At 50.8% G+C, this 16,678-nt stretch overlaps 1 protein-coding gene across 1 annotated transcript in view; it reads left to right on the forward strand.

Moving 5' to 3' along the window:
* TMEM63B (transmembrane protein 63B) overlaps positions 1-16,678 on the forward strand; it is a 91,467-nt gene that overhangs the window by 34,576 nt on the left and 40,213 nt on the right. The window contains exons 3-4 of the mRNA XM_075595112.1: positions 7,325-7,538; positions 14,805-14,884. Coding sequence (XP_075451227.1) covers positions 7,380-7,538; positions 14,805-14,884 — 239 coding nt within the window. The 5' untranslated portion in view covers positions 7,325-7,379. The remainder of the gene's footprint in view (positions 1-7,324; positions 7,539-14,804; positions 14,885-16,678) is intronic.

Consider the following 16,678-nt stretch of genomic DNA (forward strand, 5'->3'; position numbering starts at 1 on the left):
AGAAACCAGGACAAAAAAATTATTAAAAGGGCACTTTAATGTGGAAAAAGACCCATCCAATGCATTTCGAACGTCGCAGCGTTCTTTTTCAAGGATAAAACACAATGTGATAACATCCATTATATACCCTCTTACCTGTGGGCCATTTCGCGCCAAAAATCAGAACCTGATGACGTCATAACAGAGCGACTCAGTGCCGATCTAAGGGCAAAAGGAAGTACCAAAGGCAGTGTGGCTATAACGGGTACTTGCAGAAACACTTGGTTACGATGCTATAACGGGTACTTCCAGAAACACTTGGTTATGATGCTATAACGGGTACTTGCAGAAACACTTGGTTATGATGCTATAACGGGTACTTGCAGAAACACTTGGTTATGATGCTATAACGGGTACTTGCAGAAACACTTGGTTATGATGCTATAACGGGTACTTGCAGAAACACTTGGTTATGATGCTATAACGGGTACTTGCAGAAACACTTGGTTATGATGGCTATAACGGGTACTTGCAGAAACACTTGGTTATGATGCTATAACGGGTACTTGCAGAAACACTTGGTTATGATGCTATAACGGGTACTTGCAGAAACACTTGGTTATGATGCTATAACGGGTACTTGCAGAAACACTTGGTTATGATGGCTATAACGGGTACTTGCAGAAACACTTGGTTATGATGCTATAACGGGTACTTGCAGAAACACTTGGTTATGATGCTATAACGGGTACTTGCAGAAACACTTGGTTATGATGCTGTAACGGGTACTTGCAGAAACACTTGGTTATGATGCTATAACGGGTACTTGCAGAAACACTTGGTTATGATGCTATAACGGGTACTTGCAGAAACACTTGGTTATGATGCTATAACGGGTACTTGCAGAAACACTTGGTTATGATGCTATAACGGGTACTGGCAGAAACACTTGGTTATGATGCTATAACGGGTACTTGCAGAAACACTTGGTTATGATGCTATAACGGGTACTTGCAGAAACACTTGGTAATGATGCTATAACGGGTACTTGCAGAAACACTTGGTTATGATGCTATAACGGGTACTTGCAGAAACACTTGGTTATGATGCTGTAACGGGTACTTGCAGAAACACTTGGTTATGATGCTGTAACGGGTACTTGCAGAAACACTTGGTTATGATGCTGTAACGGGTACTTGCAGAAACACTTGGTTATGATGCTGTAACGGGTACTTGCAGAAACACTTGGTTATGATGCTGTAACGGGTACTTGCAGAAACACTTGGTTATGATGCTATAACGGGTACTTGCAGAAACACTTGGTTATGATGCTATAACGGGTACTTGCAGAAACACTTGGTTATGATGCTATAACGGGTACTTGCAGAAACACTTGGTTATGATGCTACTGTATAACGGGTACTTGCAGAAACACTTGGTTATGATGCTATAACGGGTACTTGCAGAAACACTTGGTTATGATGCTACTGTATAACGGTACTTGCAGAAACACTTGGTTATGATGCTATAACGGGTACTGGCAGAAACACTTGGTTATGATGCTACTGTATAACGGGTACTTGCAGAAACACTTGGTTATGATGCTGTAACGGGTACTTGCAGAAACACTTGGTTATGATGCTGTAACGGGTACTTGCAGAAACACTTGGTTATGATGCTATAACGGGTACTTGCAGAAACACTTGGTTATGATGCTATAACGGGTACTTGCAGAAACACTTGGTTATGATGCTACTGTATAACGGGTACTTGCAGAAACACTTGGTTATGATGCTATAACGGGTACTTGCAGAAACACTTGGTTATGATGCTACTGTATAACGGGTACTTGCAGAAACACTTGGTTATGATGCTATAACGGGTACTTGCAGAAACACTTGGTTATGATGCTATAACGGGTACTTGCAGAAACACTTGGTTATGATGCTATAAGGGGTACTGGCAGAAACACTTGGTTATGATGCTATAACGGGTACTTGCAGAAACACTTGGTTATGATGCTATAACGGGTACTTGCAGAAACACTTGGTTATGATGCTATAACGGGTACTTGCAGAAACACTTGGTTATGATGCTATAACGGGTACTTGCAGAAACACTTGGTTATGATGCTGTAACGGGTACTTGCAGAAACACTTGGTTATGATGCTGTAACGGGTACTTGCAGAAACACTTGGTTACGATGCTATAACGGGTACTTGCAGAAACACTTGGTTATGATGCTATAACGGGTACTTGCAGAAACACTTGGTTATGATGCTATAACGGGTACTTGCAGAAACACTTGGTTACGATGCTATAACGGGTACTTGCAGAAACACTTGGTTATGATGCTATAACGGGTACTTGCAGAAACACTTGGTTACGATGCTATAACGGGTACTTGCAGAAACACTTGGTTATGATGCTATAACGGGTACTTGCAGAAACACTTGGTTATGATGCTATAACGGGTACTTGCAGAAACACTTGGTTATGATGCTATAACGGGTACTTGCAGAAACACTTGGTTATGATGCTATAACGGGTACTTGCAGAAACACTTGGTTATGATGCTGTAACGGGTACTTGCAGAAACACTTGGTTATGATGCTGTAACGGGTACTTGCAGAAACACTTGGTTACGATGCTATAACGGGTACTTGCAGAAACACTTGGTTATGATGGCTATAACGGGTACTTGCAGAAACACTTGGTTATGATGGCTATAACGGGTACTTGCAGAAACACTTGGTTATGATGCTATAACGGGTACTTGCAGAAACACTTGGTTATGATGCTATAACGGGTACTTGCAGAAACACTTGGTTATGATGCTATAACGGGTACTTGCAGAAACACTTGGTTATGATGCTATAACGGGTACTTGCAGAAACACTTGGTTATGATGCTATAACGGGTACTTGCAGAAACACTTGGTTATGATGCTATAACGGGTACTTGCAGAAACACTTGGTTATGATGGCTATAACGGGTACTTGCAGAAACACGTGGTTATGATGCTATAACGGGTACTTGCAGAAACACTTGGTTATGATGCTGTAACGGGTACTTGCAGAAACACTTGGTTACGATGCTATAACGGGTACTTGCAGAAACACTTGGTTATGATGCTATAACGGGTACTTGCAGAAACACTTGGTTATGATGCTATAACGGGTACTTGCAGAAACACTTGGTTATGATGCTATAACGGGTACTTGCAGAAACACTTGGTTATGATGCTATAACGGGTACTTGCAGAAACACTTGGTTATGATGCTATAACGGGTACTTGCAGAAACACTTGGTTATGATGCTATAACGGGTACTTGCAGAAACACTTGGTTATGATGCTATAACGGGTACTTGCAGAAACACTTGGTTATGATGCTGTAACGGGTACTTGCAGAAACACTTGGTTATGATGCTGTAACGGGTACTTGCAGAAACACTTGGTTACGATGCTATAACGGGTACTTGCAGAAACACTTGGTTATGATGCTATAACGGGTACTTGCAGAAACACTTGGTTATGATGCTATAACGGGTACTTGCAGAAACACTTGGTTATGATGCTATAACGGGTACTTGCAGAAACACTTGGTTATGATGCTATAACGGGTACTTGCAGAAACACTTGGTTATGATGCTATAACGGGTACTTGCAGAAACACGTGGTTATGATGCTATAACGGGTACTTGCAGAAACACTTGGTTATGATGCTATAACGGGTACTTGCAGAAACACGTGGTTATGATGCTATAACGGGTACTTGCAGAAACACTTGGTTATGATGCTATAACGGGTACTTGCAGAAACACGTGGTTATGATGCTATAACGGGTACTTGCAGAAACACTTGGTTATGATGCTATAACGGGTACTTGCAGAAACATGTGGTTATGATGCTATAACGGGTACTTGCAGAAACACTTGGTTACGATGCTATAACGGGTACTTGCAGAAACACTTGGTTATGATGCTATAACGGGTACTTGCAGAAACACTTGGTTATGATGCTATAACGGGTACTTGCAGAAACACTTGGTTATGATGGCTGTAACACTGGCAGTAGTGAAGGGTTAGAGCAGAACGTTACAGGACTCAGTAAAACTTGGTGTACTGGTCACTGACGGTAATGAGACAAAGTGTAACGATGCAGGCGCCCTTATACCTTCCAAGCTCGCTGGTACTGTGCTGGTGTAATGAGCCCTGTAGGCGCCCTTATACCTTCCAAGCTCGCTGGTACTGTGCTGGTGTAATGAGCCCTGTAGGCGCCCTTATACCTTCCAAGCTCGCTGGTACTGTGCTGGTGTAATGAGCCCTGTAGGCGCCCTTATACCTTCCAAGCTCGCTGGTACTGTGCTGGTGTAATGAGCCCTGTAGGCGCCCTTATACCTTCCAAGCTAGCTGGTACTGTGCTGGTGTAATGAGTCCCTGTAGGCGCCCTTATACCTTCCAAGCTCGCTGGTACTGTGCTGGTGTAATGAGTCCCTGTAGGCGTCCTTATACCTTCCAAGCTCGCTGGTACTGTGCTGGTGTAATGAGCCCTGTAGGCGCCCTTATACCTTCCAAGCTAGCTGGTACTGTGCTGGTGTAATGAGCCCTGTAGGCGCCCTTATACCTTCCAAGCTCGCTGGTACTGTGCTGGTGTAATGAGCCCTGTAGGCGCCCTTATACCTTCCAAGCTCGCTGGTACTGTGCTGGTGTAATGAGCCCTGTAGGCGCCCTTATACCTTCCAAGCTAGCTGGTACTGTGCTGGTGTAATGAGCCCTTTAGGCGCCCTTATACCTTCCAAGCTCGCTGGTACTGTGCTGGTGTAATGAGCCCTGTAGGCGCCCTTATACCTTCCAAGCTAGCTGGTACTGTGCTGGTGTAATGAGCCCTGTAGGCGCCCTTATACCTTCCAAGCTCGCTGATACTGTGCGGGTGTAATGAGCCCTGTAGGCACCCTTATACCTTCCAAGCTAGCTGGTACTGTGCTGGTGTAATGAGCCCTTTAGGCGCCCTTATACCTTCCAAGCTCGCTGGTACTGTGCTGGTGTAATGAGCCCCTATAGGTGCCCTTATACCTTCCAAGCTCGCTGGTACTGTGCTGGTGTAATGAGTCCCTGTAGGCGCCCTTATACCTTCCAAGCTCGCTGGTACTGTGCTGGTGTAATGAGCCCTGTAGGCGCCCTTATACCTTCCAAGCTAGCTGGTACTGTGCTGGTGTAATGAGCCCTGTAGGCGCCCTTATACCTTCCAAGCTAGCTGGTACTGTGCTGGTGTAATGAGCACTGTAGGCGCCCTTATACCTTCCAAGCTCGCTGGTACTGTGCTGGTGTAATGAGCCCTGTAGGCGCCCTTATACCTTCCAAGCTCGCTGGTACTGTGCTGGTGTAATGAGCTCTGTAGGCGCCCTTATACCTTCCAAGCTCGCTGGTACTGTGCTGGTGTAATGAGTCCCTGTAGGCGCCCTTATACCTTCAAACTAGTATTGCAGTAATAGAGCAAGGGAGACGCCATCCGGAGCCAACTTAGTAACGTGGCAAGTTCAGAGCTGTCGGCTGTGAACTCCTGCGCGTGCCCCTGCTGCCGACGCGCGTTTCACCTTGAAACGCTTCCTCAAGGCTACTGTGTGTGCTGCCCTCTAACCAGAAGCCACCACACCATGGGGCCTGGCACTCCAAGGGGAGAACGCCATCCGTACTGGAACGCCTCTTCCGTTTCCCTCCGTCACGTCGCCATCACATGATCGTGACAGCACTGGCAGGGTTAAATTGTCTGACGGCGTTTCCCGTTGCCTTTTAAGGTAGGGACCCCAGGTTGAATCGTTGTGTCCGCCCCGTGACCTTGGGCAAATTACTTTTATTTCCTTGTCTAAGGTGACATAATTAGACTGTAAGCTCTTCGGGGCAGGGATGTTGTGCCAGCAAAATTCTGCATATATTGTTACACTTTGCCCCTAGGAGGACTAACCCCTTAACCCTGTCACTGCCATTAGTACACTTTGCCCCTAGGAGGGACTGACCCCTTAACCCTGTCACTGCCATAAGTACACTTTTCCCCTAGGAGGGACTGACCCCTTAACCCTGTCACTGCCATTAGTACACTTTGCCCCTAGGAGAGACTGACCCCCTTAACCATGTCACTGCCATTAGTACACTTTGCCCCTAGGAGGGACTGACCCCTTAACCCTGTCACTGCCATTAGTACACTTTGCCCCTAGGAGAGACTGACCCCCTTAACCATGTCACTGCCATTAGTACACTTTGCCCCTAGGAGAGACTGACCCCCTTAACCCTGTCACTGCCATTAGTACACATGGCCCCTAGGAGGGACTGACCCCTTAACCCTGTCACTGCCATTAGTACACTTTGCCCCTAGGATGGACTGACCCCTTAACCCTGTCACTGCCATTAGTACACTTTGCCCCTAGGAGGGACTGATCCTTTAACCCTGTCACTGCCATTAGTACACTTTGCCGCTAGGAGGGACTAACCCCTTAACCCTGTCACTGCCAGTGCCACTCTGCCTCTATACCTGCATAATATGGCGGTCCCGTGGCTGTGCCACACTGCCTCTATACCTGCATAATATGGAGGCCCCGTGGCTGTGCCACACTGCCTCTATACCTGCATAATATGGAGGCCCCGTGGCTGTGCCACACTGCCTCTATACCTGCATAATATGGCGGTCCCGTGGCTGTGCCACACTGCCTCTATACCTGCATAATATGGAGGCCCCGTGGCAGTGCCACACTGCCTCTATACCTGCATAATATGGAGGCCCCGTGGCAGTGCCACACTGCCTCTATACCTGCATAATATGGAGGCCCCGTGGCAGTGCCACTCTGCTTCTATGCCTGCATAATATGGTGGCACCGTGGCAGTGCCACTCTGCTTCTATGCCTGCATAATATGGAGGCCCCGTGGCTGTGCCACACTGCCTCTATACCTGCATAATATGGAGGCCCCGTGGCTGTGCCACACTGCCTCTATACCTGCATAATATGGAGGCCCCGTGGCAGTGCCACTCTGCTTCTATGCCTGCATAATATGGAAGCCCCGTGGCAGTGCCACTCTGCCTCTATACCTGCATAATATGGTGGCCCCGTGGCCGTGCCACACTGCTTCTATGCCTGCATAATATGGTGGCACTGTGGCAGTGCCACTCTGCCTCTATACCTGCATAATATGGTGGCCCCGTGGCAGTGCCACACTGCTTCTATGCCTGCATAATATGGTGGCACCGTGGCAGTGCCACACTGCTTCTATGCCTGCATAATATGGTGGCCCCGTGGATAGTGCAGCAGTCTGTGCCACGCTCCCTCACACAACCCTTTTTGTTTCCCTGCAGGTTGAAGGATGATTAAGTAAACCTGACGCCCTTCGTCCTGGGCACCCTGGCACCCATGGGTACCACCGCGTCCGCCTCCTGCCACGGCGCCTCCTGCAGCAATGCCACCACCAAGGATTACTGCTACAGCGCGCGGATCCGCAGCACCGTCCTGCAGGGGCTGCCCTTCGGGGGGGTGCCAACCGTGCTGGCGCTGGACTTCATGTGCTTCCTGGTAAGTGCCTATAGCTCTGTAAACATCATTCGGATGCCCCCTCGCCCTCTATCTCCTAAAACCCGTTTGTTCTGCGCTCCTGCCATACATGGATGGAAAGTCTCTGCAGGGACTTAACAGGACCAGCGGCAGATCCTCCAATATTACTTCCCGGACGTTGAGCCCAAACGCAATCTCATCCCCACTCGCCCGAGGGGGGGGGGGGAGGCTGCTGCTTCCCTGCACTGTCGGGGCAGGGGGGCCACCTGCTGTTTCCCTGTCGGGGCCACCTGCTGTAAGGGCTCGTTGGGCCCGGGAGACGGCTGCTGCTTCTTCCCTTGCTGCCACGTTCTGTGCTTCTGTAGTTCTTAAATGCAGCCACATCCCAGTGAGGAGAGACGTTAATATCCGTGTGTTCACATAAGTAATAACTTTCATCATTGTATAACGAGGTCTAAATATCAATAACATAATCCAGCTAAATCCCCCCCATGTGATGGACGTCATGGCGTTCCCTCTGTGTGCCGCCATGTTCAGCGTTCCCTCTGTGTGCCGCCGTGTTCAGCGTTCCCTTTGTGTGCCGCCGTGTTCAGCGTTCCCTCTGTGTGTGCGCCATGTTCAGCGTTCCCTCTGTGTGTGCCGCAATGTTCAGCGTTCCCTCTGTGTGTGCCATGTTCAGCGTTCCCTCTGTGTGTGCCATGTTCAGCGTTCCCTCTGTGTGTGCCGCCGTGTTCAGCGTTCCCTCTGTGTGTGCGCCATGTTCAGCGTTCCCTCTGTGTGTGCCGCCACCGTGTTCAGCGTTCCCTCTGTGTGCCACCGTGTTCAGTGTTCCCTCTGTGTGTGCCGCCGTGTTCAGCGTTCCCTCTGTGTGCCGCCATGTTCAGCGTTCCCTCTGTGTGCCGCCATGTTCAGCGTTCCCTCTGTGTGTGCCGCCATGTTCAGCGTTCCCTCTGTGTGCCGCCATGTTCAGCGTTCCCTCTGTGTGCCGCCATGTTCAGCGTTCCCTCTGTGTGCCGCCATGTTCAGCGTTCCCTCTGTGCCCCGCCATGTTCAGCGTTCCCTCTGTGTGTGCCGCCATGTTCAGCGTTCCCTCTGTGTGTGTCGCCATGTTCAGCGTTCCCTCTGTGTGTGCCGCCATGTTCAGCGTTCCCTCTGTGTGTGTCGCCATGTTCAGCGTTCCCTCTGTGTGCCGCCATGTTCAGCGTTCCCTCTGTGTGTCGCCATGTTCAGCGTTCCCTCTGTGTGTGCCGCCATGTTCAGCGTTCCCTCTGTGTGTGTCGCCATGTTCAGCGTTCCCTTTGTGTGTGCCGCCATGTTCAGCGTTCCCTCTATGTGCCGCCATGTTCAGCGTTCCCTCTGTGTGTGCCGCCATGTTCAGCGTTCCCTCTGTGTGTGCCACCGTGTTCCCTCTGTGTGTGCCACCGTGTTCAGCGTTCCCTCTGTGTGTGCTACCGTGTTCAGCGTTCCCTCTGTGTGTGCCGCCGTGTTCAGCGTTCCCTCTGTATGCCGCCATGTTCAGTGTTCCTCTGTGTGCCGCCATGTTCAGCGTTCCCTCTGTGTGTGCCGCCATGTTCAGCGTTCCCTCTGTGTGCCGCCATGTTCAGCGTTCCCTCTGTGTGCCGCCATGTTCAGCGTTCCCTCTGTGTGTGCCGCCATGTTCAGCGTTCCCTCTGTGTGCCGCCATGTTCAGCGTTCCCTCTGTGTGCCGCCATGTTCAGCGTTCCCTCTGTGTGTGTCGCCATGTTCAGCGTTCCCTCTGTGTGTGCCGCCATGTTCAGCGTTCCCTCTGTGTGTGTTGCCATGTTCAGCGTTCCCTCTGTGTGTGCCGCCATGTTCAGCGTTCCCTCTGTGTGTGCCGCCATGTTCAGCGTTCCCTCTGTGTGCCGCCATGTTCAGTGTTCCCTCTGTGTGTGCCGCCATGTTCAGTGTTCCCTCTGTGTGTGTCGCCATGTTCAGCGTTCCCTCTGTGTGTGCCGCCATGTTCAGCGTTCCCTCTATGTGCCGCCATGTTCAGCGTTCCCTCTGTGTGTGCCGCCATGTTCAGCGTTCCCTCTGTGTGCCGCCATGTTCAGCGTTCCCTCTGTGTGTGCCGCCATGTTCAGCGTTCCCTCTGTGTGCCGCCATGTTCAGCGTTCCCTCTGTGTGTGCCGCCATGTTCAGCGTTCCCTCTGTGTGCCGCCATGTTCAGCGTTCCCTCTGTGTGCTTATAATGTTTATATCAAAAAGAAAAGTGCAAGCAGAGGATATAATGTTTCGGATGTATTTCTCCCCTCCCCCCCCCCCCCCCCCTCCTGGGGAACGCTCAGGAGACGGGATTCCTCAGGGGTTAGGCGGCAGCATCATGCCAGGCGCTGACTCACGGCGTGGGCACAGCTGGTGAGCCGCCTTGGTTGCTAGTCAGCCACTTAATTTTCTCTCTCCCGTGGCTGCGGGGGGTTTAATCACGGGGTCTGCAGACAGCTGTCGCCTGGCCTGTGGTGTCCGGTCCCATCAGTTTGTCAGTGAGGCATTATTATTAAATATTCATGTTCAGCCTTAGTCAGTACAGCCCCAAACACAGTCACAGCTTCTCCCGTGAAAGGAATCCCAAACCCCAGGTGTTTAAGGGCGTAAATGTGTGTAACAATGCCTTATCAGGCGGCATGAAACCCCGGGCACGCACCCGACTCCGCGTCACCCACACAAGCCACCTTGTGTCATTGTCAAAATTCATGTCTTGTAAGGATCCCCAACCCTCTGTAATAGCACGTCTGAGATCAGATGCATTGTAAGGAACCCCAACCCTCTCTAATAGCGCGTCTGAGATCAGATGCATTGTAAGGAACCCCAACCCTCTCTAATAGCGCGTCTGTGATCAGATGCATTGTAAGGAACCCCAACCCTCTCTAATAGCGCGTCTGAGATAAGATGCATTGAAGTAACCCCAACCCTCTCTAATAGCGCGTCTGTGATCAGATGCATTGAAGGAACCCCAACCCTCTCTAATAGCGCGTCTGTGATCAGATGCATTGTAAGGAACCCCAACCCTCTCTAATAGCGCGTCTGAGATCAGATGCATTGAAGGAACCCCAACCCTCTCTAATAGCGCGTCTGAGATCAGATGCATTGTAAGGAACCCCAACCCTCTCTAATAGCACGTCTGTGATCAGATGCATTGAAGGAACCCCAACCCTCTCTAATAGCGCATCTGAGATTAGACGTAGGGAACCACAGTGTGGATTCTGGCAACGTCACAGTGTGGCTGCCCCCCGTGTGATTGTGTCAGGTAGGCCGTTCCTGTGTGATTGTGTGTGTGTGTGTGTGTGTGTGTGTGTCAGGCTGCCCGTTTTGTGATTGTGTCAGGCAGGCCGTTCCTGTGTGTGTGTGTGTCAGGCTGCCCCTGTGTGATTGTGTCAGCAGGCCGCCCCTGTGTGATTGTGGCAGTGTGTGTGTGTGTGTATGTCAGGCTGCCCTCTGCTCATTGTCTCTGCAGCTATCCGATTTACTCCGTGACTCGGATGAAAGTGACAATAACACACTTCAGGATTTCCCATCAGTAAGGTGTGTGTGTGTGTGTGTGTGTGTGTGTGTGTGTGTGTGTGTGTGTGTGTGTGTGTGTGTGTGTGTGTCAGGCTGCCCCTGTGTGTGCTGTGAATACCCCATTAATATTGCTATTTCTGGCTCGAGTTATTACTGACTAATAGTACGTGTCAGGGAGCGTGAGAAGCCGAGGCAGGAATTCCCTTCCTATTCTGTGATATGACGTGTGTTGGACGGATTACCTGTAATATTTCTTTGTACAGCACTGTGCACTTTGTCGGTGCCATATAATACGAGTATACTGCACATGTGAGGGGGGATATGGATCATATGTAATGCTGTGAGCATATGATCTGTTCCCCAAGCTGCCACCCCAAATAACCCCCCTATCACCCCACAGAGCGGGTCTGATATTAATAATACCCCTATCACCCCACAGAGCGGGTCTGATATTAATAACAGCCTATCACCCCACAGAGCGGGTCTGATATTAATAACACCCCTATCACCCCACAGAGCGGTTCTGATATTAATAACCCCCCTATCACCCCACAGAGCGGGTCTGATATTAATAACCCCCCTATCACCCCACAGAGCGGGTCTGATATTAATAACACCCCTATCACCCCACAGAGCGGGTCTGATATTAATAACACCCCTATCACCCCACAGAGCGGGTCTGATATTAATAACACCCCTATCACCCCACAGAGCGGGTCTGATATTAATAACACCCCTATCACCCCACAGAGCGGGTCTGACATTAATAACACCCCTATCACCCCACAGAGCGGGTCTGACATTAATAACACCCCTATCACCCCACAGAGCGGGTCTGATATTAATAACACCCCTATCACCCCACAGAGCGGGTCTGACATTAATAACACCCCTATCACCCCACAGAGCGGGTCCGATATGAATAACACCCCTATTACCCCACAGAGCGGGTCTGATATTAATAACACCCCTATCACCCCACACAGCGGGTCTGATATTAATAACACCCCTATCACCCCACAGAGCGGGTCTGATATTAATAACACCCCTATCACCCCACAGAGCGGGTCCGATATGAATAACACCCCTATCACCCCACAGAGCGGGTCTGATATTAATAACACCCCTATCACCCCACACAGCGGTTCTGATATTAATAACACCCCTATCACCCCACAGAGCGGGTCTGATATTAATAACACCCCTATCACCCCACAGAGCGGGTCTGACATTAATAACACCCCTATCACCCCACAGAGCGGGTCTGATATTAATAACACCCCTATCACCCCACAGAGCGGGTCTGATATTAATAACACCCCTATCACCCCACAGAGCGGGTCTGATATTAATAACACCCCTATCACCCCACAGAGCGGGTCTGATATTAATAACACCCCTATCACCCCACACAGCGGGTCTGATATTAATAACACCCCTATCACCCCACAGAGCGGGTCTGATAATAACACCCCTATCACCCCACAGAGCGGGTCCGATATTAATAACACCCCTATCACCCCACAGAGCGGGTCTGATATTAATAACAGCCTATCACCCCACACAGCGGGTCCTTTATTAATAATACCCCTATCACCCCACAGAGCGGGTCCAATATTAATAACACCCCTATCACCCCACAGAGCGGGTCCGATATGAATAACACCCCTATCACCCCACAGAGCGGGTCTGATATTAATAACACCCCTATCACCCCACAGAGCGGGTCTGATATTAATAACACCCCTATCACCCCACAGAGCGGGTCTGATATTAATAACACCCCTATCACCCCACAGAGCGGGTCTGATATTAATAACACCCCTATCACCCCACAGAGCGGTTCTGATATTAATAACACCCCTATCACCCCACAGAGCGGGTCTGACATTAATAACACCCCTATCACCCCACACAGCGGGTCTGATATTAATAACACCCCTATCACCCCACAGAGCGGGTCTGACATTAATAACCCCCCTATCACCCCACAGAGCGGGTCTGACATTAATAACACCCCTATCACCCCACAGAGCGGGTCTGACATTAATAACACCCCTATCACCCCACAGAGCGGGTCTGACATTAATAACACCCCTATCACCCCACAGAGCGGGTCTGATATTAATAACACCCCTCCCACCCCACAGAGCGGGTCTGATATTAATAACACCCCTATCACCCCACAGAGCGGGTCTGATATTAATAACACCCCTATCACCCCACAGAGCGGGTCTGATATTAATAACACCCCCCCAATACTCTCAGGCACATATTGGGGTACAAAGTTCCTTGATACATTGATGCAAAGCGATTTTATCTTTTTTGTGTGACAGCAACGTATTCTGCAGCGCTGTGCCGTGCGAGAGAGTGCTGTGCCGTGCGAGAGAGTGCTGTGCCGTGCGAGAGAGCGCTGTGCCGTGCGAGAGAGCGCTGTGCCGTGCGAGAGAGCGCTGTGCCGTGCGAGAGAGCGCTGTGCCGTGCGAGAGAGCGCTGTGCCGTGCGAGAGAGCGCTGTGCCGTGCGAGAGAGCGCTGTGCCGTGCGAGAGTGCGCTGTGCCGTGCGAGAGTGCGCTGTGCCGTGCGAGAGTGCGCTGTGCCGTGCGAGAGTGCGCTGTGCCGTGCGAGAGTGCGTAAAAGGTCCCTGCCCCAAGGAGCTTACACTCCAGAACAGGCACCTTGGTTTGGGCGCCAGGCTCCAGTTTTTGACATTTGATACATATTATTCTTTCTCTTCCTGTAACGAGGTTAGACGTTTAGATTGTAAGCTCTTCAGTTACGGGCTGTAGTGTGCACACGGTGACCACAATATGCTAAGCTGTTTCAGGGGTTCTGTCTTTAACCCTAGGGTCCCCCGTCCCTGTCCCCCCCTGTAACACACACACACACGTCACTGTCTCCCTGTCCCCCGCAGGCGCTGCTGTTTGTGTTCTCCATCCTGCGGAAGGTGGGGTGGGACTACGGGCGCCCCCTGTGACACACACACACACGTCCCTGTCTCCCTGCCTCACTGCCACCCCTGTAACACGCACTGACGTCACTGTCTCCCTGTCTCCCTGTCTCCCTGTAACACGCACTGACGTCACTGTCTCCCTGTCTCCCTGTCCCCCGCAGGCGCTGCTGTTTGTGTTCTCCATCCTGCGGAAGGTGGGGTGGGACTACGGGCGCCCCCTGTGACACACACACGTCCCTGTCTCCCTGCCTCACTGCCACCCCTGTAACACGCACTGACGTCACTGTCTCCCTGTCTCCCTGTCTCCCTGTAACACGCACTGACGTCACTGTCTCCCTGTCTCCCTGTCCCCCGCAGGCGCTGCTGTTTGTGTTCTCCATCCTGCGGAAGGTGGGGTGGGACTACGGGCGCCCCCTGTGACACACACACACACACGTCCCTGTCTCCCTGTCTCCCTGCCACCCCTGTAACACACACACACGTCACTGTCTCCCTGTCTCCCTGTCCCCCGCAGGCGCTGCTGTTTGTGTTCTCCATCCTGCGGAAGGTGGGGTGGGACTACGGGCGCCCCCTGTAACACACACACACACACGTCACTGTCTCCCTGTCCCCCGCAGGCGCTGCTGTTTGTGTTCTCCATCCCGCGGAAGGTGGGGTGGGATTACGGGCGCCCCCTGTGACACACACACACGTCCCTGTCTCCCTGCCTCACTGCCACCCCTGTAACACGCACTGACGTCACTGTCTCCCTGTCTCCCTGCCACCCCTGTAACACGCACTGACGTCACTGTCTCCCTGTCTCCCTGTCCCCCGCAGGCGCTGCTGTTTGTGTTCTCCATCCTGCGGAAGGTGGCGTGGGACTACGGGCGCCTGGCTCTGGTGACTGACGCAGACAGGTGAGGAGCGCGCACACTGACCTGTGGGATAAACGCTGTATATACAGAGGTGTGCGGTAAATCGGACGCTAGCGCAGATACTCAGCACCACTACTTCCCACCACACACCATTTTATTACGTTGTATTTCGTTTGTAAGATATTGTGAGGCATAAAAGGGCCCAAGAAAATAAATTCCCTGCAAATGAAATATATACTACTATTCCAGCATTAATGTTACCAATATCATCCAATCCTCTCCCGTTATAGAGTTACAATGTTTCCACGCGGACAAGAGCTTCAGCGGAGGCGGCGGTCTCCTATAGTATTAACCCTACCTGTGCCAGGAGAGCCTTCGTTGTAATACAGAGAGAGAGGTAAAGCCAGGTCCAGGGAACTTTACCCCGATGCACAGGGGTGGGCAACTCCAGTCCTCAAGGGCCACCGTCACGGTTTCCGGATATCCCAGCTTCAGCACAGGTGGCTCAATCATTGACTGCTCCACCTGTGCTGAAGCTGGGATATCCTGAAACCCTGGCCTGTTGGTGGCACTTGAGGATGAGTTTGCCACCCCTGGGATACTGTGGGGACAGGATTTGTGTTATACTGGCTCTAGACGCAAGGAGTTATAGTAGGGAACATAAGGAACATTGCACTTACCTGTGTGTGTCAGGGTTACCTGGATCAGGGTTACCTTGCACTTACCTGTGTGTGTCAGGGTTACCTGGATCAGGGTTACCTTGCACTTACCTGTATGTGTCAGGGTTACCTGGATCAGGGTTACCTTGCACTTACCTGTGTGTGTCAGGGTTACCTGGATTAGGGTTACATTGCACTTACCTGTGTGTGTCAGGGTTACCTGGATCAGGGTTACATTGCACTTACCTGTGTGTGTCAGGGTTACCTGGATCAGGGTTACATTGCACTTACCTGTGTGTCAGGGTTACCTGGATCAGGGTTACATTGCACTTACCTGTGTGTATCAGGGTTACCTGGATCAGGGTTACATTGCACTTACCTGTGTGTATCAGGGTTACCTGGATCAGGGTTACATTGCACTTACCTGTGTGTGTCAGGGTTACCTGGATCAGGGTTACATTGCACTTACCTGTGTGTGTCAAGGTTACCTGGATCAGGGTTACATTGCACTTACCTGTGTGTGTCAGGGTTACCTGGATCAGGGTTACATTGCACTTACCTGTGTGTGTCAGGGTTACCTGGATCAGGGTTACATTGCACTTACCTGTGTGTGTCAGGGTTACCTGGATCAGGGTTACATTGCACTTACCTGTGTGTGTCAGGGTTACCTGGATCAGGGTTACATTGCACTTACCTGTGTGTGTCAGGGTTACCTGGATCAGGGTTACATTGCACTTACCTGTGTGTGTCAGGGTTACCTGGATCAGGGTTACATTGCACTTACCTGTGTGTGTCAGGGTTACCTGGATCAGGGTTACATTGCACTTACCTGTGTGTGTCAGGGTTACCTGGATCAGGGTTACATTGCACTTACCTGTGTGTGTCAGGGTTACCTGGATCAGGGTTACATTGCACTTACCTGTGTGTGTCAGGGTTACCTGGATCAGGGTTACATTGCACTTACCTGTGTGTGTCAGGGTTACCTGGATCAGGGTTACATTGCACTTACCTGTGTGTGTCAGGGTTACCTGGATCAGGGTTACATTGCACTTACCTGTGTGTGTCAGGGTTACATTGCACGTTCCTGTGTGTGTCAGGGTTACCTGGATCAGGGTTACATTGCACTTACCTGTGTGTGTCAGGGTTACCTGGATCAGGGTTACATTGCACTTACCTG

This window comes from Ascaphus truei, chromosome 4 (genome assembly GCF_040206685.1).
Source record: "Ascaphus truei isolate aAscTru1 chromosome 4, aAscTru1.hap1, whole genome shotgun sequence".
Lineage (NCBI taxonomy): Eukaryota > Metazoa > Chordata > Amphibia > Anura > Ascaphidae > Ascaphus > Ascaphus truei.